Raw genomic sequence first — 21,194 nt, forward strand, 5'->3', positions numbered from 1 at the left:
AAACTGTTTGTAATACCTTTAAAGCTTTTTTGAAATACATTATTATACAACCTTCAAGATAAATTGGACCAACTTTAGAAGAAAAAATTGAATCTGGTTAGCGTTAACCAAACCCAATCCCTTTTCGGTACAATGGAATCAATAATTTCTAACCCATAGACATATCATAATTTTGTTGAACAGAGTCTTTTTAGTGTAATGATCATCTTCCTGGGATGATCTCGTTCACGGTTATTGGATTTGGAGAGGGTGAAGATAAGGGATGATTCCTTAATTCCGTATCCATGCTCAGTTGAATTTTTCTCAAAAAAAAAGGCTGTGAGTTGATAAGTTAGAAAATAAACAATATAATCCCTAACTGTCTTCGGGGAAAACTATCATACATTATTTTCAAAACAGATTTTAAGCAAAACTTCTGTTGTGTATTCTTCTAAATTAGCGTTAAAAAAACAAAGATAGTACTAAATCGTTTCACCAATTGCCAGTTTCCACCAACAATCAATTTTAATTAAATAATAATAAATCAAAATTCATCAAGTACCAAAATGTATCATTTAACTCATTTATTGCATATACGTAGATGGCTCAAAGTAACAACAACAAACTTTCTTCACGCTTTGATATTTCATTAAGCAATAGAATGAAAGAAAATAGCTTAGTTTTTTTTCCAAGAAAGAATAAATTTTTAAAAAGGCCTAAAAAACATGACAGCATCTTTTCTTTTGAAACATGACAACCCCAACGCGCGCACAAACACAGAGAAAAGAGAGACTAAAAAAAAAGAAAAAAAAGTGACGTGACGTAGCGTAGGACTCCATTCACTCCAATCGTTTTGCATGGAGCATGGATGTGTACCGTGCACGTAGTAAACCACACAACTCCTTCATAAAAGCCCTCTCTCTTCTCATCACCAAAACACAACAATCCGATCAGAAAAGATGAGCGAACAACTTAATCAAAACCCATCGTCAGCTCAGTCTCTGTCAATGAGAGAGGGCAGAAAGTTTCCTTTTCTGTCTCTGCCACAAAACCCATCATCATCATCTCAGTCTCTGTCAGAGAGAGAGGGAAGAAAGTTTTCTTTTCTCAATATGTTCTCTTTTCTCATGCCATTGTTGGAGGTTATTAAGATCATTATTGCTTCTGTTGCCTCCGTAGTCTTCTTAGGCTTCGCCTGTGTAACCCTCGCCGGTTCTGCCGTGGCATTAGTCGTAAGCACACCGCTTTTCATCATATTCAGTCCCGTTCTCGTACCCGCCACGTTAGCGACGGCTGTCTTAAGCACAGGGTTTACGGCCGGTGCCTCCTTTGGAGCGACAGCAATTGGTCTCATCATGTGGCTCATTAAGTAAGATCCTGATTAAACAAATTATATTGGAATTACTCGAGATTTATATATACTAATATATTTATTCATATACATAAGAAAACTCAGTAAGTTATATAGTTTGTCACAACATGTTTTCCCTTTTTTGAAACATCATTTGTAAAAGTTGTCAACGTAATTAAAAAATTAATATATTGTACATCATTTGTTTTCTTAACAAATCTCTGACGTATATATAATATATGCAAACGTGTTTGTGTGATGTAGGCGTAGGTTGGGAGTAAGGGCGAAAAATAATCCACCTCCAGCCGGACTTCCACCGACTTCGGGAGAAGGAGATAAAACTCTGATCTCAAAGTCAGAGTCAAATTCAAAAACAAAATCAAAGTCTAAGTCTAAAGGTGGGTTTAAGCTGCCAGCTTGGTGCAAAAATATCCCAGGGTTAGGTAAATTCGGGGGTGGGAAAGGTAAATCTGGAAGCAAAGGAGGTATGTCCGGAAGTGAAGGAGGTTCGTCATCGTCGTCTGATGAAGGTATGTCCGGTGGTCGAGGAAGTAAATCTAAAGGTAAAGAACGTAAACTTGGAGGTAAAAAGGGTAAATCAAAAAGTAAAAAAGGTATGTCCGGAGGTATGTCGTCCGGAAGTGAAGGTATGTCCGGAAGTGGAGGAGGTAAATCTAAGAGTGGAAAACTTAAATCCGGAGGTCTAGGGGGTAAATTCGAAAAGAAAGAAGGTATGTCCGGAAGTGAAGGAAGTATGTCCGGAGGTAGTATGTCTGAAGGTAGTATGTCCGGACGTAAATCTAAAAGTGGAGGACATAAATCTAAAGGTCTAGGTAAGAGTAGTAAAAAAGGTATGTCCGGAAGTGGAGGAAGTATGTCCGGAAGTGAAGGAAGTATGTCTGGAAGTGAAGGCCAAAGTATGTCCGGAAGTGAAGGAAGTATGTCCGGAAGTGGAGGAAGTAAACACGAAGGTGGAGGAAGTAAACACGGAGGTAAGCTCAGAAGTAAATACGGAGATAAGCTCAAAAGTAAATACGGAGGTAAGCTCAAAAGTAAATACGGAGGTAAGCTCAAAAGTAAATACGGAGGTAAACACGGAAGTGGAGGTATGTCCGGAGGTCAAGGCAGCTTCGTGGAGGAGTAAAGGACATTGGTGTTCCAACATTAAGCAGAAGACTGTGCATTAATTCAAGATTTTTATGAAAGGCTTCCTAAAACGTTTTATGTTAAATGTAATGTTGAATCTGATTATAAAGATAAAAAGAAATACTATAATACAATGTTTATTTTAAAAATAATAATAATAATGTGGGAACGCTAGCTTTATACCTTTCTTTCTTGAAAGTATTTGAAGATCTGTTGTAGAGTTTGCTTCAGTTAATTAGTTATAAGGAAGCATTTTATTATAGTTAAACGAATATAAATTGAAAGAAGTCATGGCTGATAACCGAAGGAGAGGAGACTTGATTGGTTACTTTCTATGTTGAAATAGATTTTACATTTCTGATTCAGAAAAAATTTCAAATGACAAAAGCAGTTTGGGCTTGTTATAAATGAGTAGACATGTCAATTATGACCAAAGCCCGTAGGCTAGCCCGACCTGACCCTGAAAAATACCATGTTTGGGCTTAAATATACGTGTTCAAATAAAATTGGGCCTTTCGGGCTCAGCCCGTTCGGACTATAGAGTTTTTCGGGCTTAGCCCGATTGGGGTCGGACCAGCCCGAAAAGCGCTTTAACTAATATATTTGTATTTTTTTGTTAACATTTTTGTTTGATTGCTATATTTGATTAATGATTTATTGTAAATTAAGTTTAAAACTCTAATTCTAATGTTCATATTTACTTAATAACCTTACTTAATACTTTTAAAATTTTTATCTATGATATTTTATATAAATTATATATTGTTTTATTTGGTTAAAGTATAAATTTTATTTATTTTTAAATTTTTTTCTTTTAAACTAAGTTGGTTATAGTGAATATAGATGTACAAGGCTGAAGAATATCATCAGCAATACCTCGCGAAAGGTGGGATGCATGGTAACGCGCAATCCCCTGCAAAGAGCTGCAAGGACCCTATCCGATGCTACGGCTAATTAATCCAACCAAAAAAAAGCCTTTGTTCCTCTTCTCCCAAAACAGAGGATTCTCAAAAGACCTTTACCTGTTTGTTTGTGTGTGACGTGTGTCTTAATTTGTAATTCTCAGCTCATAATAAAAGATGTATCTTACCTCTGTAAAACTTGTATTCGCTTCTCAAAATCAACAATTAAATTTATTAATGAATAACTCCTCCTGGCTCCTACTAGCATACAATTTTAGTCATCAAATATTTTTATAATTGAAATGTTTATAAGATAAAATTTTCTTTACCTGTTACCCTATTCATGCGTAATGGGTCCATATTTTAGCCTCACGAACTACTTAATAATGTAAACTCAATTCTAGTAGTCAAGCACACCACCACACAACTTGCTGCCTAGGCAGCAAGCCAGCAACAATTTTTTCGTCCGTTGTTGATCTCGATACTTCCACCGGAAATATCTGGTTACGTCATGGAGAAATGATTGCGCATGTAGCCGTTGTTGTCCCCATTGATTTTTCGAGTGTTGTTTATCATGCGTTTATGAGATTTTCTGACTTTCTTGTGGGGGAAAACAAAGTATTTTTGATTGTTTCTGATTCTGCTTAGGTTGATCGTATTGCTCGTGTGGCATTTGAGATTGCTAAACAACGCCGCGGTAAACTTTGCTCTGTTGACAAGGCTTCAGTCTTGGAGGTTAACTTCTTTATTTATCTTTTAAAAAGGAGTTTAATTCTAATCTTGAATTGAGATTTGTGTGTGTTAGATCCAGGATTCAATGTTTGTTCTTGAAACTATATAGGGGTCGATATTGTGGAGGGAAAGAGTAACGAAAATGTCCTCAGAGTATCCTGAGGTTGAAGTCACCCATCTACTCATTGACACCGCTGCAATGGATCTTATTCGCCACCCAAAAGAGGTGATCTTCTTCTTATTGCAGCGGTGTCACTGTCATTCACTTGATGTCTCTTTGACTAGTGAATGATGACTCTCACAAAACTTTGTGATATATGTTTCAGTTTGATGTCATCTTGACTGGGATTATGTTTGGTGATATTCTCTCTGATCTTGCGGCTGTGATCCCCGGAAGTGTAGGATTGCTTCCATCTGCTTCCTTTGGTGATTCTGTGAGTACCACGATTCAAACTAATACCTAAGTCCCTTTTGTGTGTGTATGTGTTTGAGAAGAGATTCTTGATTTTCTCATATAATTATGGGATACAGGGGCTTGGAATCTTTGAACCTATACATGGCTCTGCACCTAAACACTATGGGAAGGTTGTTGCATCACCACCATACATACCCTTTTTGTCGCTCATGGCGAAATGGATGAGATTTTAAGAATGTTGATATTGAGGTAATTTTTGCAGGACACGGTGAATCCATTGGCAAGTGCTCTATCAGCTGTAATGCTTTTAAGATACGGTTTGAAAGAAGAAAATGCTGCAAAGAGGATAGAAGATGCTGTTTTCGATGTTCTTGATCGTGGATTCAGAACACGTGATATTCACACTCATGGAACTGTAAGTCAGCAATACAAGAAAAAGTTACATAGGTTATTGATTTGATAACCGAGTTGGTTTTCTGGACAGATACTGGTAGGTTGCGAGAGAATGGGGCAGGAGATACTGAGATCCCTGGATGCCAAAGTTGATAATAGAGTCTTAGCCTCAACTGGAAGTTTGGTTTATTAGCTGCAAAAGTTTTAATAAAAGCATAATCTATAGTTTGATATTCAAATAAGCACCATGTTTGTTTATATGTTTGAAGATAAATAAAAATAAACTGCATGTGTATTTGTGTGTGTATCTAGAATGATTATGATGGTGATCTTCTTATCTAGATGTTGTACGTGGTAAATGTATTCCAGTGATTATAAATTAGACGTTGTTGTGTCACCTCGCCTCTAATTTATGTTTTGGTGCTCGTTTTATCAGAAAAATGCAGTTCACTTTTTTCAATGTTCTTGGTAATGATTTCAGGTACAAATGTGACACATTGAAAAGCCTTAGATGGTTTAACATTTACAAATAAACTTTTGCTGATAAGATTTATGCAATGAGATTGATCTTTTTATTATTCATGAATTATATTGAGAAGCTAATTAAAGACATGGGAGGATCAAAGTTGGGAGATTTCAAGCTTCTCATACTGAATTTGGTATCAATTTTGTTGTCGACGTCGTTGTCATCATTGATACAGGGTATAAAGATCAATTTATTTCACATTCAGAATATATAACACTGTGATATAATAATCTTCTAAAATACTCCAATTAATAATAAATAACGAGAAGGAAGTGAAAAAGACTTCAGAAGCATTCAGTGAACTTAAATATACACAGATCTTTTGAATATTCTCACAACATGTTGCTCATTATCTCTTTAACGTGTTTGTCACCTTTGGTCCTCCTCCTGGCTCGTCACTTCTCCACACGGCGTTGTCTTAGTGGCGCTAAATATAGTAGCATCATTTTAACGATATTGTTGGGTATCTCTAATCATATTTATCAACTTAATATTAGGTAACTTTCTTCAGCGTAGAACATTGGATAATTGAAAAAAATAATTCGAGTATTGTTATGTCAACTAATACCAATTAGTTTTCTTCTTTTCATCAAATCTTATATATTTCAATCTTATATATATCCTTCCTTCCTCTCTATAAAGCTAGAATAAATTGAATGACACTTACCTAGTGACTTTATTCATCTAATTAAATTAAAACATTATGTTTCCAATATGCCAGCCAAATGGGTCCAAATATAGTGGTTGGGGCTAAGAATATATTGCAATTAAACCATAAATCAAAATAAGTTAACTTTGAATATTACATGTTGGTGATAAGAAAATAAAATCATAACTTTTAATGAATTTAAAGTGAGAACCCAATGATCATTAGCATGACTTGTGTTAATATATACAACATTTAATATATTATTTCTTCTATATAAACACAGCCAAACCGACAGGCAAGAGAGGAGACAAACAACAAAACAAGTCCAATCCATGTAATAAAAACTACATACACATCTCTCTCCAATGGCTCATCAGATTCAGAAGATGTATCACGATCAAGAACCGATGGCTGAGATCATTATGCCAAATGTGATAACGGCGATGGCATCTCTCCTACAAAGGGTGTCTGAGATGAACGACGATCTGAGCCGTCCGTTCGGGGAACAACAGAGGATATCAGCTTTCTCTGCACTGACCAAACCTTCGATATCGATCAGAAGCTATATGGAAAGGATCTTTAAGTACGCAAATTGTAGCGACTCGTGTTACGTAGTCGCGTATATATATTTGGATCGGTTCATACAAAAGCAGCCTTTTTTGCCCATTGATTCCTATAATGTCCATAGGCTCATTATCTCCAGCGTCTTGGTCTCTGCCAAGTTCATGGATGACTTGTAAGTTGCCTTCTCTTTTTATCTTTCTTTTTTTCTTAACGCTAAGATTAGTGTTTTTATTCAAACAAAAAAAATCAAATTTAATGGATTGATGCATGCAAGCTTTTCTTTCTTGATATTTTTATTCTAAAAACTACTATTAGTAAAATGTTGGCCTAGTTGTGTTACTTGTTATGCCGTCTATCGTCTACCGACTAACATTTTTTACACTCTTAAGTTGAGTCGGGTGTATATTATCTTCGTATAGTCTTATAGTTCCCTTTTTTTCTAACATTTTATCTCTAACATATTATCTCTAATGTAGGTGTTACAATAATGCATATTATGCAAAAATTGGAGGAATAACCACAGAGGAGATGAACTTATTAGAGCTGGACTTCTTATTTGGAGTCGGATTCAAATTGAATGTGACATGTTCTACTTACTACGACTATTGTTCTTCACTACAAAGAGAGACGGTTATGAGGACGGTGTACTCTCCGGATTTAGAACCTTCTTTCTTGCTTACAAGTTTTGATAAGAATCGTCTAATGCATTTATACGACGAAGATTCACAATCTATCCATCGTAATAGTCAAGTCACCACAGCTGTTTGCTACATTCGAATATCATAGATCAAGTTATAATATGTAACATATGAAACCTTATTAAGGGATATGTAACAAACTTTTTTGAGAACTTCAAATTAATTTCTGGTTCTAATAATATATTTTGATTGTTTCAATTTGCTTTGAGAAGTGAAGGACCATAAAATCCAATAATATCTCTTATTCGAATCTGTTAGTTTTATTTCAAATCCATTTTGTTTCCTTTTCCATTTCGGAAGCTCAATGATATTTCAGTAACAATGAAACAAAAAAAAAAAACAGAGAAAACAGAGAAAGAAACAGAGTATAAGGGGGATTCAGATGAATTAAGCTTCCCAACCACGTAATTGGGTGGCTCTAGCGACTCGGTTAACTCCAAGAGTGAAAGCTCCCATACGGAGGTTGCAGGAATGAGTATGGCACATTGTCTTGATGTTGTGGAACGCTCGAGTCATGTACTTTTGCAGCTCCAAGTTCACTTTCTCCTCTTCCCACATGAAACCTTGAATGTTCTGCACCCACTCAAAGTAACTCACGGTCACTCCTCCTGCGTTTGCGTATATATCTGGAAGTATAATCACTCCTTTCTTCGACAGAATCTGCCCAAAACCAAACAGATTAGGATTATATTCTAGGAAGCTTTAGGGACGGGTCTCTATGTGTTATCGATGCATTACCTCATCAGCCTCTGGATCGGTTGGATGGTTTGCAGCCTCTACTATAAACTTTGCCTTCACATCACCAGCATTTTCCCTGAGCAATATATGGAAAAATTTAAGAATCAGAAAGTGATTCTCTATGGTTAAGGTGGATGTTACGAGTGAAGTTTTTTTTTGTACTGACTTGTTCAGGACACCACCAAGAGCACAAGGGATGAGAACATCGCACTCATGAATGAGCAGTTCTTCTGAACTCATAGCGTCTCCACCAGTGAAATCAACGAGACTTCCAGTAGCGTCTTTGTGTTTCAGCAGAGCGTTGATGTCGATACCTTCAGGGTTCCTAACTGCACCAGTAATGTCGCTTACTGCAACCACTTTACCGCCTTTCTCGTGGATCAGCTTCGCCGCCCATGTTCCAACATTCCCAAAACCCTGTTGACATATTTATACAAATCTTTTCAACTTCTCTTCCTCATCATATGATACAAAATTTAAGCTTGAGATTAGCTCATAGTTTATTTTACCTGAATAACAAATGTCAAGCCCTGAATCGATTTCCCGTACTCAGCAAGAAGAGCTTCGGTGGCAAAGACTACACCACGTCCTGTGGCAGCTTCCCTACCTAGTGAACCACCAAGATCCTACACCAAAGTGATGCAACAACAGCAAAAAAAGCTCAAAACTTTGGTAATCACACAAACAAACATTGGAATAATAAACCATGAGATCCAACCAAGTTAAAAAAAATGAGAAACTAACAATGGGCTTTCCAGTGACAACAGCAGGGGAATGACCATGAAACTTGGAGTACTCATCAAGAATCCAAGCCATGGTTTGAGCGTTAGTGCCCATGTCAGGAGCAGGGACATCGGTGTGAATACCGATGAGATCATGGATCTTCTGGGTAAAGACACGAGTGAGTCTCTCAAGCTCACTCAAACTCAAGTCACGAGGACTACAACCGATCCCACCTTTAGCTCCACCGTATGGGATGTCAGCAACAGCAGTTTTCCAAGTCATGAGCTGAGCCAGCGCGTTCACTTCATCGGGATCAACCTTTCAAAAACCAAAAACCAAAACAAACCCTTATAAAAATTCCAGATCCCTAGATTAAAACGCACCAAAAGCTTTTCAAATTCAAGAAAAAAGATCAGATTTTTAGCAAACCTCAGGATGATATCTGATTCCACCTTTCATGGGACCACGAGCATTGTCATGTTGAACCCTGAATCCGATGTAAGAAACGAGAGTTCCATCGTCTTTAGGTATCGTACACTCCACCTGAGAAATCGATCGATCACCAAATCCCAACATTTGAGACGAATTTGTAGTAAAAAAAAACCCAAACAACAAAAGAAAAAAAGAAAAAAAGGGAAGAAGAAAAGTCAAACCTTGATCTCTCTAAAGGGGATCATAAGACTCTTCTCGATCTTGGAATCCAAACCCAGGATTCTTGATGCATGACGGAAGTTTCTGTTCGTTGCAGCTAAAGCATTCATCTTTTCACTTTGAAAAGGAAGAACAAACAAAAACAAAAATCCAAAGTGATCCGAAAGATCCAAAGGTTTCAAAAAAAAATTGAAACTTTTTGTATCTGATGATCGGAGGAATCTACCAAATTGATTGAAATGGGGAGGGTCACAAAAACAAAATCTTGGGAAGAGAATTGTTTGGGTTTGTTGTGAAGGAATTGGGAAGAGAAGGGAATTGAGTATTTGTAGGGGAAAGCGTAATTTGAATGAGAGAAGATTGAGATTTTTTTTTTTTTTTTGGATATTATTTTTGACGTATCCTACGTCAGACCCAGACACTAAACATATCCTTTTCAAATGACTCTTCTACCCCTACTTTTCTATTTGGGACTCTTTTGTTTTTGTTTTTGTCAATCTATCTTTTTCTAGTCAAACATATTTATATGTATCTTTAAAAAGAGGGAAAATGTATTTTTGTCACCAATTAAAAAAAGGGATTAATATTCCAGTTTAAATTTCCTATATATATATATATATAAAACAGACTATGTGTATGTCTCTGTTATTGACCATATAAACAAAATAGAATTTGATTACAACCTCTAAACATCATCCCTCACGTTTGATATATACTCTGCTAAAATGAATTCAGATGTTATTTTATCAGAATATTAAAACGAAGTTAATAGAAATATTTTAATATTTTTTGTTTTTCTTCTGTTCTTATTATAATAATCAAAATTGGAGATTTGTATCAAACTAAAAGAAAAATTTACTATTGGTTTTCTCAAAAAAAAAATCCGATTTTTTTTGTTATAACTGGTTTCGTGGAGCCCCAACAAGGATGGAGCTGGGACAGACTTTTTTTAGGGAAGGTGTTAGACCATGGGCATTGGTGTCCCATAGTTTTTGGTCTCCCAAATTTAATATTATTATTTTGAAAGTTTCTTGTTTTTAGTATCAGCATTGGTGTCCCATAGTTTTTGGTCCCTCATATAAAATAATAATATTTTGAATCCAAATCAATCCTCCTTACAAGTTAAGTCCTAAATCAATGCAACAAACTCACAACACGGTAAAGAAAATGGAGAAACAGAAGTAAGTCTAGTCCCCGTATGGTAACATTTGATGCACATGGCATGGCAACAGTTGGGCAACACCATCTTCGTGCATGGCTCTAAGCATATCCCGCATTCGTCTTCTCTTTCCAAGTCAATGCTATTCATGAATCTGCTGCCTTCAATGTCATACTGCTGCTGACTTTGGATTCGGATACCACATGCTTTCTTTGGTAAGTCAGCAAAGTTGATATGAAGTCAGGCCGTACCTGGATAGATTCCACCGCCCATCAGGCCGTACCTGTACAAGACAAAGAAGACACCTATAAAACAAACAAGCCAAGAGAAAAGGGGGAAAAACTATCAGGGAATCTACTCATCTACACACACACACAGAGGCAAGTTGTGTAAACAGAGGACTGTATATATGGTGACAACCTTGTATATGAGGATGTAGAAGAAATCAAAATATCTTGGAAGCAGACATGAGAAATCAATCCATTGTAGCAGGAATATGAAGAATGGAGCCAAATTGCTACACACCAATTTCATCTGTAGACGCACACCGCTCTTTCCCATTGGAATCTCAGCCGCCCTGAATCAGTTTTGAGACAAATCAAGTTACTTTACTAATCCTTCTTATCACATAGAGTCATTCATAGACCCATTTCTTCAAACAACATTATGCATCAAGTCAACACCACACAAATACCAATTTCGAGACTAATCAGTGCCTATCCTTTTAATCACATAACCATTTCTTCATACAAGTCTATGAAAGATCTTCACAAGTCACAAATTCTCTGTTTCCTTGCTTAGATTTGATGAAAGCTGCTTCACGGCGATGGTCATTCCATCAGCAAGAACACCCTAATAACCAAAACACATTAACACTAATTATAATCCAAACTCAAAGAAAGTTGTGAAGATGTGTAAAACCAAAGCAATCATGATCACCTTATAAACCGGTCCAAATCCTCCTTCACCAATCTTGTTTTCTGGATCAAAGTTATTAGTACCACGTTTGATTTGTTTCAATGTGAACGAACCTGTCTGCAAATCAAGTCCCGGAAGCTCTTCTGATAAAACAAAAATGTAAGATTTGAAAGAAACAATCATCAATTCAATTATAAGATTCATCTTAGCAATTTTGGCAACTCAAGATTCACAAAACCTAATTCTAAAGCATATTTTCAAAAATGTCGTGCAGTATTAACGAATATGTGGCTATGAAACTCAAGCATTTCCATGGTCGAAGGACCAGCCCATCACAATTAGCTAAAATGGCAACACAATAAATAGCTTGTCCAACACAGATCAACAACTATGCTATCGATTCAGCAATTAGGAAACAACATTCACGGTGAAATAGCTTGCCCCCAAGAAATAATTCGAAAGAAATGGATATAATCAGAATTTTTGAATCGATTGGCTAACCTGCTGAGAAATCGATTCGTGAGCGACCAAGAAAAAGACGCAGAGAACAGAGAAATCGACCAAGTATTAACGAATATGTGGCTATGAAATCGATTCGTGAGCAGCCCATCACAATCGATTTGTAATCCTTGTAGAGAACAGAGAGTCCGATAAAAGACGCAGTCCGATAATCCATTCTTCTTCTTCTTTCCTTCTCTTCTCAAATCTTGTTTTTTTTTTGCTTTAGAGAAGAAGAGAAGACCAAACGCCGCCACGTGTGTTGAGGGACGCATAAAAATTGTCCCGTTTTAAGGAACGTTTCTTCGTAAAATATTTGATTTCGATTTAAATTAATTGGTTTAATTATGTGGGACGGACGAAGGACGGTGCGATGCACATGCTCTTATGTGACTTTCTTTTTTACCGTCATGTTGATTAATAATACTACTATTTGCATAGCTCTTTTTCCAAAAATTGTTTATCTTACTAGTATGACTTATCAGACATTTAATATTTTGAGGAATACATTTAACATAATCTTATCATACACAGCAAATTATGGATAAACATTCAGAGCCTGCTTACATAAGCTCCACGTTTGAAACATGCATCTAGTGCAATGGATTGGGCATTCTCCAAATATTATATAAAGAAATACTATTTAAAGGGCATTTTACGAAAATCTAGCCATAATTTGGTGAAATTATAAATCGGAATATACTGTAGAATAATATGACCAACAACAACAAAAAAAACAATTTAAAACTTTTATAACAATAGGTGTACCGTGTGTGTATGTATATGTTGTTTATATATGATCAACAAAACGTGAAAGGAAAAAATATTGACCGTCAATGTTATCACGAGGAGATGCGAAACACAAGAAGTGACGTGATTCCCTGCGGGAAGTCGTACTAATATGGTTTCTAAGCGATCTGAGCCGTTAAAAAATCCGATGGTCATCAATCGTAAGAACCAGATTCGGGGAATCTTAGTCAGACTCGATCGATCCGGACCCAACCAACACACGTTGCAGAAGTTGCTATCTGAACCGTTGAAAAGCTGTTTTTTTTTTTTTTTACATTGTTATTGGATGGCGACTCTCTGCTGACCTGGCTGTGACGCGGCTACTCGGAGGCTTCGTCGGTGTTCATATCCAATGTTTCTTTTAGTTATCTTTATGTGAAGACCATATTGGGTCTTTAATTAATTGAATAGTTTTTAAAAATATGCATGCATCTCTTATTTGATTCATACATTAATCTATAAGCTAAGGCCGACAAAAAAGAAAGAAAGACGAAGCTAGCTAATTCATAAGTTAACATTTGCAACTAGAACTATAAAATTGATGAACTCGAGACAATGTGCGTAATGTATGACTAATATATTTTGTCTTTACGTTTTCTTTGCTATAAAAAACAAAATTCTAATAAAAACATATCATGGACAGATTGGACTCTTTCCTTTGTTTGTACTTCAAACATATACATCACTCAATGGTGTGTGAATAAAATTTATCTTAATTTTGTCATTCTGGAAAATTATAGACTCATAGGACTTGCTAAAGGGAGAAAAATACCACAAACTTCTGAGCTATGATGATAACGAAACGAATAAATTTGGGATGCACTATATATAGGATATAGCTTTATATAGAGAGAGACAAAAATATCTTTATCGCATTCATATCTCAAACAATATAAAAAAAAATAAATTAATCGATGGGAACATGTCGCTGACAAACGATGGTTACAAAAAAATCACAACCAATAATTTGTTTTAAGAAATATATCAGTATTTGGGAGCAGGAAGTAGCCATGTGGAGCCCTTGATGTAACCAAGAGAGATGAAAGGCCTAACTTCGTTTTGGTCAATATCTTGGGTGTAAGGCACTCTCTTCGCTACGTGTGACCCTGGTCCGAAACACTTGTATTCCCCATAGAAGACCGTCCTGTATTCCACACAAGGCACAATATCGAATACACAGTTTATAATCAGAATTATAAAATGTAGTTGATTGAGTTAATATATGTGAATGAGATGATATGATCAAATGTTTCGTACTTGTCGTATTTACGGTTGAAGTTCTCCCTCCAGCCAGATGGGTTGACCACGCTGGTCATCTCTGTGAAAGCATAGATGACTTTTGGGTGGCTCATCCAAGACCGACCCAAATAAATTCCGGTTCCTGTTCCAGTGACTTTGCAATGCACGAACGTGTATCCGTTTTGTTCGTTCGCACTTGATCTACTCTGTGCCGTGATCACTCTTAACCCATCTCCAACAGCGTGCAATTGCGTATTCTATTGATTTATATAAAAATATATATGTATCTTTCAAAAAATCATGTGTTATATATATAACATATTATATCATGTTAAAAGAGATAATAAAGTTACCAAGTACAAGGAAGCTCCTCTTCCGAAGATAAAATCATAGGTTCCTTCGATGTAACAGTCCTTGAAGAAATGGTTGCCTTTGTCGTCGCAGAGAGTATCTTGAAAACCGTAGAATTTACAGCTGTAGAAAGCTGCTTTATCTCCGTTGATCCTCATAGCTAGAGCTTGTCCTTGTGAACCTGGTTTCGGCATTGGAGCTGTGTTCTATAGAATAATATAAAAAAAATGTACACATAAATTATATTAGTAGCAATAAATTAACCTTTAGTGTAATGTAGTTACATAGAAGGAATATATTTCACGTACTCTAATGATGAGGTTAGCTGCCTGAAAATAATCAGACCAGACGATAAGAGTTGCACTCTCTACGGTTCCGTACTTAGCGGCTGTCCCGTGGTAAGTCAAGACCGTTTCCGCACCAAGTTGACCAAGCAACGTAACGAATGGTCGAGCTATGTCGACCGTGACCTTCTCATTGTACACACCGGGAGCCAACTTGATGATCACACGGTTCTTGTTTCCTGTAGGAATGCTCTTGATTGCTTCGTTTATTGTCTTAAAGTTTCCTCCTCCTTTTTGATTCACCTGTAATGAAATTTTCATTTTTCATTCGAATTAGCGCGCACACACACATGCACAACTAAAACCAAAAATTTTAGATTCTTTTTTTTTTTTTTACTTTGTTTCTCAAACTGAACAAGATACTCAAACCTATACCCCTTCTTTAAACGGTGGAGTTTTTTTTTTATATATTTAAAGATCGAATTAAAATTAAACGAATGGGATTAGAATAGTATAGTACGGTGATAATAAGTCGTGATGCTTCAGCAGCATCGAGGGCGGGGTCTAGCTTGCCCTTTCTCTGAGAATAGGGTTTAACGTTGTTCTGGAACCATTGTGGGATTTGGGCTCTGTTTTCTGGAATAGGATCTGTATCGGTGGCTAGAACCACTGGCGAAGCAAAAAAGACAAGGAATGCAACCACGGACATTGACATGTAACCCATCTTTTATTATTTTCTTTTATTTATTTTTCAAAATAAAAGAAAATAATGAAAAAGGGAAGAAAAAAAAAAAAAAACTACGTTACTAGTCTTATTTACCTTGAGAATGGAATAAATGAAGAAGCATCAAAGGGGTTTTTATACTTGTCTTGTTTGTCGATGTCTGACCGGACAGAACTTATTTTTACTATTCTCGTTTGTGGTTTATATTTCTTGAAGCATTTGATTTTGTTGTAATTATCTATCGCCATCTACGAAAAGGAAAATTTACTGTTGGCAAAGTTAACATGTTGAATATTGACTCCTCCAAAAAGAAATCTATTATTGCATTTCTATTTATGAATTTACCAAAATTAAGGACTTAAACAACAATTTGTGTTTGAATGTAAATTTGCTAGACAGGAATACTTAGTTCAGTGGTAGCTAAATTTTGGTGTTTGCTTTACGTCAAATGAAAGTTTTTTAAGTGATTTTTACACTTTTTTAATAGGACTACTGTATATACTTTTTTTGTTTCCATGTGTATGATATGCCCATTATTAGGATAAAAAGTTACATAATTTTCTTCCTAAAACATAAATCCGTAACTTTTTTATACTATGATTTTTAATTAAATACCAATTCTATGATGCTTTACTAAAAATATTACTTCAGGTCAAATATGATTCCAAATGGTGTTTATCTCTAAAATTACAAAATCACATATTCGGCATTTAGTGAAATCATGTTTTGGTGAAAAAATTCACGTTCTTGCTTCAACAATTGAAACTAAATAGTTAAAACTACAATATATAAAATATAGCCAACCGAAAATATAACAAATTTTCCCCCAAATTATTATCATTAGTTTCAAAAAATTGATAAATTCATATTATTAATCAGTCACGTCACACTATAATCATAACACATTCGCATCATCATTGGATTTAAATCGCCTTACCATCCAAATCCATAGTATATATAGGGTTTAGAGTTTATGATTTAAACGATGTACAACCAACCGAATTTTGATGATTTGATAGATCAATAAATAATGAACCAGAACGTCCTAGCTAGTTCTTATCAATAATCGACTTTATTATAATAAAACCAAAACTACACAAGTCTCTACTCCTCCATCATAACAGGAAGAGAGGATTTCTTAGAGAATAAAATGTACAACTGTGTACCATATACATTTTTTTTTTTGGGTGAAAATTATAGAATTTTTGTTATGAAGGGGTGTAGTTTAGTAAACGGGAGAAGGGAGAAGCCATGAAGAGCCTTTGATATAGCCGAGGGAAAGGAAATGGTTAGCTTCTTTGTTGTCAATGTCTTGTGTATGTGCCACTCTCTTAGCTTTGTGTGATCCTGGTCCCGTGCACATGTATTCTCCATAAAACACCGTCCTATCATTCATAATGTCAAAAATGTTATACAATGTCAAAAAAAAATTTTGCCGCAATATATCTAGTTGAGAAATTAAAAATTAAAAATATGAAAATATTAAACTTTATCTCTTATATACTACTAGTGTCTAGTGTTGGTTTCTTAATTCTTATCATTTTGGATCTATACATTTACGTAATATAGATTGAAATTGATAGACTTACTTGTCATGCTCGCGCACCCTGTTCTCTTGCCATCCGGATGGGTTGACGACACTGGACATCTCAGTGTAGGCATATACGACCTTAGGGTGGCTCATCCAAGCCCTACCCAAGTAGATCCCGGTTCCGACTCCAGTAACCTTGCAATGCACAAACGAATACCCGCTTTGGTCGTTTGAATTCTGTCGATTGTGTGCTGTGATCACTCTTAATCCATCTCCAACAGCATGCAATTGCGTATTCTATGGATCAAAAACAAAATAAAACACGACGTAGTAATCACTAATCAGCCATGCGTAATAATTAAATGTATTTAAACAGATCAGAAGAACTAATTAAAGTATACACGTACCAAGTACAAGGAAGCTCCTCTTCCGAAAATAAAATCATAGGTTCCTTCAATGTAACAGTCCTTAAAGAAATGGTTGCCCCTATCGTCGCAAAGAGTGTCCTGAAAACCATAGAATCTGCAGTTGTAGAAAGCAGCCTTATCGGCGTTGATCCTCATAGCTAGAGCTTGTCCTTGTGTACCTGGTTTCGGCATCGGAGCAGTATTCTATAGGGAAAAAAAAAGTCATTACAAACTAATCCTTTAAGTGTTATAGTAGCTACTAATTAAGTTTTTAGAATGTATACATACTAAAATGTGTAAGTTGGCTGCCATAAAATATTTGGCCCAGACGATCAGCGTGGCACTCTCTACGGTGCCGTATTTAGCGGAGGTTCCATGGAACGTCAAGTTGGTTTCAGCACCAGGTTTGCCAAGCAATGTAACGAATGGTCGGCCTACGTCAACTGTGACTTTCTCTTTGTATACACCAGGAGCCAACTTGATGATCACACGGATCTTGTTTCCTACCGGAATGCTCTTGATCGCTGCGTTTACTGACGTAAAATCGCCGCCTCCTTTTTGGTTCACCTGCATTGAAATTAATAGTGTGCATTGATTGAAATGGAAAAATGCACAAGACGAAAGCTGGATTCATAATACGAGAATATTATCTTATAAATTTAATAAACATGTGATGCACTTACGGTGATGATACGTGGTGATGCTTCAGCAGCTTCGAGATCGGGGTCGAGTGTGCCTCGTCTCGCGGGAAAGGGTTGAACGTTGGCCTTGAACCATGGCTCAACTTGGGCTTTTTCCGCGGGAATCGGAGTTATATCGTCGGCTAGAACCACCGGTGGCGCAAAAACTACAAGTAATGCAATCAGGGACAGAGAAATGTAACCCATCATTTATTTTATTTTTTATTTTATTTAAAAATATAAAAAAGAAAAGAAAAGAAAAAAATATTTATTTATTTATTTACTTCTAAGAATGGAAGAGATGAAGAATCCCTTGAAGGGACTTTTATATACTTGTCCGGATCGTCCATGTCTGACCGGATAGATCTCTTTTTGCTATTCTCGTTTGTGGTTTTTCGCCTTCCTTTTGACATTCTCGTTTGTGGTTTATATTCCTTCAAGAATTTTTGAATTTTGATAAAGAGTAATTTCTCGTGCACTTGGTGTGTGATTAATATGGAATTCAATTAAGAAGCTTGTTTCTGTATAATCAGTAATATATATATTTTTTTTCCGTTCAATTATATTTCTTTCCATTTATTATATTCACATTCAATAATAATCAATCAGAGATCGATCAAAGATTCGGGTCAAAATCATTTGTTAACATTAAAAGGCATTGCGTGATTGCCGAAACTGCATCGTTAATTTAACCTCGAGCTTTCCCTAGGCTCATGGAAAAGTACCAAAATCGTTTTATCGACTAATTAGATGCTACATATATTTCACGTAAAGAGTCTGTTTAATTTACCGGTTAGCTGCTCCATATATTTCACATAAAGAGTGGAACATTACCAAGTAGTCAATTATATATGCGTGTCCATTATTTAAAGTATAATTTTTTTTCTTATATTGATTAAAATGTAGATTAAATTATTGATATGATTGAAATGATATGGCGCTAAGCGTTTTCTTTGGTAGGTTTAGAGATGATAAAATATGGCGGTATGAAAAGAGATGATGGTTCAATTATATTACGATGGGTAAAAGTGATTGTACGTTAAAACTCGGGACAAACATTCAGTTCTTATATTTTAATCGATCTTATTCTTATGATTAAAGTGCTTGCGGTAAAAAGTTCACACCCATTAATTATCCTTCTGGATAATTATGTTGATAATCATCTCCGTAAGACCGTAAGTTCGTAACTAATAATTAATGCTCGTCCACATCTTGAAATTTCTATCTTTTAAACATGAAATAAAAATAAAAATTGATAATAGGATGTCTTATAAATGTATCAAAGTATATTATGAATCGAGGCACCATTTTTATTATAGTGAAACCAAAATTACACAAGTCTCAACTCCTCCATGATATTCAAAGAAAGAAGGACTTTTAGAAAAGAAATTGAAAATTAGCAAAAATGAAACCGATATACATATTTCGGTGAGGATAAGTATAGTTTTAAATATATTAATTTTAGTTCTGATAGGTTAATAATATTAAAGAGTTTACAATGCGGGTGGTGGGAGAAGCCACTTGGATCCTTGGATGTAGCCGAGGGAAAGGAACCGGTTAGCTTCGGTGGGGTCAATCTCTTGTATGAATGGAACTCTCTTGGCTGAGATTGATCCTGGTCCTGAACACTTGTACTCTCCGTAGAACACGGTCCTGTAATTTTTAGATGGAACCGGCATAAGTGACCAGACGATTAGGTCATCACAACGTGTCTATGTAATATATGAAACTGGACTTACTTGTCATGAGCGGGGGTCTTGTTTTCTTGCCATCCGGCTGGGTTTACGACGCTGGTCATCTCGGTGTAGGCATAGACAACCTTAGGGTGGCTCATCCATGCTCTTCCCAAATAAATTCCTTCACCGACTCCAGTCACCTTGCAGTGCACGAAAGAGTATCCGCTCTTCTCTTCTGCGCTCTTACCTGCGTGTGCTGTGATCACTCTAATACCATCTCCGACCACGTGCAATTGTGTTCCCTTTTAAATTCAACATGTACGTATAGAGATTTCAGACTTTATTTATTCAGAAAATTATAATGTATGAAATGCGATTATCTAGGGTATCGTTTGTGTACCAAGTACATAGAGGTTCCACTTCCGAAGATGAAATCGAATGTCCCTTCGACGTAGCAGTCCTTGAAGAAATGGTTTCCGGTATCGTCACAGATTGTGTCTTGGAAACCATAGAATTTGCAGTTGTAGAAAGCAGCAAAGTTTCCTGAGATTCTCATAGATAAGGCTTGTGCTCCCTTTGTTTTACCATCTGGCGCCGGGGCAGTATTCTACATATCCAAAAAAAAACAAGTCATTCGAAATCTAGGGAAACTCGCATATGTATTGGCCTAAAATGAGAAAGTATCATTGCCTCATGGGCCTTGACTAGGCACATGTATATAGTACGTAGGATACTTCATATATACCTTAACGACAATGTTGACGGCCATGAAATAGTCGGATAAGATAATGAGAGAGGCACTATCGACGGTTCCATACTTGGCGGCAGTACCGTCGAAGATGATAACGGGCATGGCAGTGGGCTGTCCCATCAATGTGATGAAGGGTTGGTTCCTCTCGATAGTGACCTTCTCTTTGTAGTCACCAGGAGCTATCTTTATGATCACCCGCTTTGTGTTCCCTGCAGGAACGCTCTTTATTGCGGCGGTTAGTGTTGTGAATTCACCTCCCTTTGGATTCACCTGCAATCGTTACATATATAAATTTCAAATTTTGTATCAAAATATTTTGTTCGAGATTGATCGAGTGATAGTTTGGGGACAATATAGTATGAAGTAGTAGTGTTTTTTTCATACGTTGATGATACGTGGAGCAGCCTCAGCAGCGACGAGTGCTGGATCTAAGCCTTTACGTTGAGCCAATGGACCAACGTTGGCCTTGAACCACTGCTCCACTTGGGGTTTGGCCTCTGGGATTGGTGTCACATCATCTGCGAACACCACCGGTGAAACAAAGACCACCAACAGGCCTAATAAAATGGACACATTTGTGTATCCCATTATTTTTTTTATTTTTTTTTGTTTTATTAAAAATGGAAAAAAAGTTTTTTTGTTTTTTTTTGTTTTTTTCTTTTTTTGGATGATTTGATGGGAAGATGGCCATCGGTTATATATACTGTTAAAGAGATGGGG

General features: G+C 36.2%; 7 protein-coding genes and 1 pseudogene across 8 annotated transcripts; 3 read left to right on the top strand and 5 right to left on the bottom strand.

Annotated features, from left to right (window-relative positions):
* Positions 1 to 904: 904 nt before the first annotated feature.
* LOC104708344 (uncharacterized) lies at positions 905 to 2,660 on the top strand. The gene is made up of 2 exons (XM_010424894.3): positions 905 to 1,348; positions 1,595 to 2,660. The coding sequence occupies exons 1-2, from the start codon at positions 939 to 941 to the stop codon at positions 2,472 to 2,474; spliced, it is 1,290 nt and encodes a 429-aa protein (XP_010423196.2). The 5' UTR covers positions 905 to 938; the 3' UTR covers positions 2,475 to 2,660.
* A 1,127-nt stretch (positions 2,661 to 3,787) lies between these two features.
* Positions 3,788 to 5,313, top strand: LOC104708352 (3-isopropylmalate dehydrogenase 1, chloroplastic-like). The gene is made up of 6 exons (XM_087463620.1): positions 3,788 to 4,113; positions 4,220 to 4,336; positions 4,437 to 4,544; positions 4,642 to 4,695; positions 4,788 to 4,940; positions 5,010 to 5,313. Exons 2-6 carry the CDS (start codon positions 4,253 to 4,255, stop codon positions 5,109 to 5,111), a joined length of 501 nt encoding a protein of 166 aa, XP_087319746.1. The 5' UTR covers positions 3,788 to 4,113; positions 4,220 to 4,252; the 3' UTR covers positions 5,112 to 5,313.
* Positions 5,314 to 6,405: 1,092 nt separating this feature from the next.
* On the top strand, positions 6,406 to 7,553 carry LOC104708355 (cyclin-U4-2-like). Its single transcript, XM_010424905.2, has 2 exons — positions 6,406 to 6,829; positions 7,134 to 7,553. Exons 1-2 carry the CDS (start codon positions 6,459 to 6,461, stop codon positions 7,441 to 7,443), a joined length of 681 nt encoding a protein of 226 aa, XP_010423207.2. The 5' UTR covers positions 6,406 to 6,458; the 3' UTR covers positions 7,444 to 7,553.
* Positions 7,554 to 7,572: 19 nt separating this feature from the next.
* On the bottom strand, positions 7,573 to 9,962 carry LOC104708354 (glutamate dehydrogenase 2). Its single transcript, XM_010424904.3, has 7 exons — positions 9,470 to 9,962; positions 9,246 to 9,359; positions 8,838 to 9,134; positions 8,603 to 8,719; positions 8,260 to 8,510; positions 8,094 to 8,169; positions 7,573 to 8,015 (listed from the first exon to the last, which is right to left on the bottom strand). The coding sequence occupies exons 1-7, from the start codon at positions 9,575 to 9,577 to the stop codon at positions 7,743 to 7,745; spliced, it is 1,236 nt and encodes a 411-aa protein (XP_010423206.1). The 5' UTR covers positions 9,578 to 9,962; the 3' UTR covers positions 7,573 to 7,742.
* Positions 9,963 to 10,581: 619 nt separating this feature from the next.
* On the bottom strand, positions 10,582 to 11,309 carry LOC147940511 (E3 ubiquitin-protein ligase AIRP2-like; annotated as a pseudogene). Its single transcript, XR_015564294.1, has 2 exons — positions 11,047 to 11,309; positions 10,582 to 10,909 (listed from the first exon to the last, which is right to left on the bottom strand). The product of XR_015564294.1 is annotated as an E3 ubiquitin-protein ligase AIRP2-like (transcript).
* Positions 11,310 to 13,679: 2,370 nt separating this feature from the next.
* LOC104708356 (putative pectinesterase 50) lies at positions 13,680 to 15,539 on the bottom strand. Its single transcript, XM_010424906.2, has 5 exons — positions 15,226 to 15,539; positions 14,730 to 15,008; positions 14,424 to 14,627; positions 14,089 to 14,327; positions 13,680 to 13,975 (listed from the first exon to the last, which is right to left on the bottom strand). Exons 1-5 carry the CDS (start codon positions 15,427 to 15,429, stop codon positions 13,816 to 13,818), a joined length of 1,086 nt encoding a protein of 361 aa, XP_010423208.2. The 5' UTR covers positions 15,430 to 15,539; the 3' UTR covers positions 13,680 to 13,815.
* Positions 15,540 to 16,482: 943 nt separating this feature from the next.
* On the bottom strand, positions 16,483 to 18,386 carry LOC104708357 (putative pectinesterase 49). Its single transcript, XM_010424909.2, has 5 exons — positions 18,051 to 18,386; positions 17,656 to 17,934; positions 17,368 to 17,571; positions 17,019 to 17,257; positions 16,483 to 16,814 (listed from the first exon to the last, which is right to left on the bottom strand). The coding sequence occupies exons 1-5, from the start codon at positions 18,255 to 18,257 to the stop codon at positions 16,655 to 16,657; spliced, it is 1,089 nt and encodes a 362-aa protein (XP_010423211.1). The 5' UTR covers positions 18,258 to 18,386; the 3' UTR covers positions 16,483 to 16,654.
* Positions 18,387 to 19,334: 948 nt separating this feature from the next.
* On the bottom strand, positions 19,335 to 21,168 carry LOC104708358 (pectinesterase PPME1-like). Its single transcript, XM_010424910.2, has 5 exons — positions 20,859 to 21,168; positions 20,469 to 20,744; positions 20,124 to 20,330; positions 19,787 to 20,025; positions 19,335 to 19,700 (listed from the first exon to the last, which is right to left on the bottom strand). Exons 1-5 carry the CDS (start codon positions 21,060 to 21,062, stop codon positions 19,541 to 19,543), a joined length of 1,086 nt encoding a protein of 361 aa, XP_010423212.1. The 5' UTR covers positions 21,063 to 21,168; the 3' UTR covers positions 19,335 to 19,540.
* Positions 21,169 to 21,194: the final 26 nt, after the last annotated feature.

This window comes from Camelina sativa, chromosome 8 (genome assembly GCF_030686135.1).
Source record: "Camelina sativa cultivar CO46 ecotype springtype chromosome 8, ASM3068613v1".
Classification (NCBI taxonomy): Eukaryota; Viridiplantae; Streptophyta; class Magnoliopsida; order Brassicales; family Brassicaceae; genus Camelina; species Camelina sativa.

Bases quoted from the DNA above. Each gene is read 5' to 3' on its own strand.
- LOC104708344 (XM_010424894.3), top strand. From the start codon at position 939: ATGAGCGAACAACTTAATCAAAACCCATCGTCAGCTCAGTCTCTGTCA. The intron at 1,349-1,594 runs GTAAGATCCTGA...TGTGTGATGTAG, and splicing joins CTCATCATGTGGCTCATTAA to GCGTAGGTTGGGAGTAAGGG.
- LOC104708352 (XM_087463620.1), top strand. From the start codon at position 4,253: ATGTCCTCAGAGTATCCTGAGGTTGAAGTCACCCATCTACTCATTGAC. The intron at 4,337-4,436 runs GTGATCTTCTTC...TATATGTTTCAG, and splicing joins TTATTCGCCACCCAAAAGAG to TTTGATGTCATCTTGACTGG. The intron at 4,696-4,787 runs GTTGTTGCATCA...TAATTTTTGCAG, and splicing joins CACCTAAACACTATGGGAAG to GACACGGTGAATCCATTGGC.
- LOC104708355 (XM_010424905.2), top strand. From the start codon at position 6,459: ATGGCTCATCAGATTCAGAAGATGTATCACGATCAAGAACCGATGGCT. The intron at 6,830-7,133 runs GTAAGTTGCCTT...TCTCTAATGTAG, and splicing joins GCCAAGTTCATGGATGACTT to GTGTTACAATAATGCATATT.
- LOC104708354 (XM_010424904.3), bottom strand. From the start codon at position 9,577: ATGAATGCTTTAGCTGCAACGAACAGAAACTTCCGTCATGCATCAAGA. The intron at 8,170-8,259 runs GTCAGTACAAAA...TATATTGCTCAG, and splicing joins CTTGGTGGTGTCCTGAACAA to GGAAAATGCTGGTGATGTGA. The intron at 8,016-8,093 runs GTAATGCATCGA...GGTTTTGGGCAG, and splicing joins CCGATCCAGAGGCTGATGAG to ATTCTGTCGAAGAAAGGAGT.
- LOC104708356 (XM_010424906.2), bottom strand. From the start codon at position 15,429: ATGGGTTACATGTCAATGTCCGTGGTTGCATTCCTTGTCTTTTTTGCT. The intron at 14,328-14,423 runs GTAACTTTATTA...ATAAATCAATAG, and splicing joins GAGGAGCTTCCTTGTACTTG to AATACGCAATTGCACGCTGT. The intron at 13,976-14,088 runs GTACGAAACATT...TGTGGAATACAG, and splicing joins TTCAACCGTAAATACGACAA to GACGGTCTTCTATGGGGAAT.
- LOC104708357 (XM_010424909.2), bottom strand. From the start codon at position 18,257: ATGATGGGTTACATTTCTCTGTCCCTGATTGCATTACTTGTAGTTTTT. The intron at 17,572-17,655 runs GTATGTATACAT...TTTTCCCTATAG, and splicing joins CAGCCAACTTACACATTTTA to AATACTGCTCCGATGCCGAA. The intron at 16,815-17,018 runs GTAAGTCTATCA...TATGAATGATAG, and splicing joins AGGGTGCGCGAGCATGACAA to GACGGTGTTTTATGGAGAAT.
- LOC104708358 (XM_010424910.2), bottom strand. From the start codon at position 21,062: ATGGGATACACAAATGTGTCCATTTTATTAGGCCTGTTGGTGGTCTTT. The intron at 20,331-20,468 runs GTATATATGAAG...TTGGATATGTAG, and splicing joins CCGTCAACATTGTCGTTAAG to AATACTGCCCCGGCGCCAGA. The intron at 20,026-20,123 runs GTACACAAACGA...TGAATTTAAAAG, and splicing joins GTGGAACCTCTATGTACTTG to GGAACACAATTGCACGTGGT.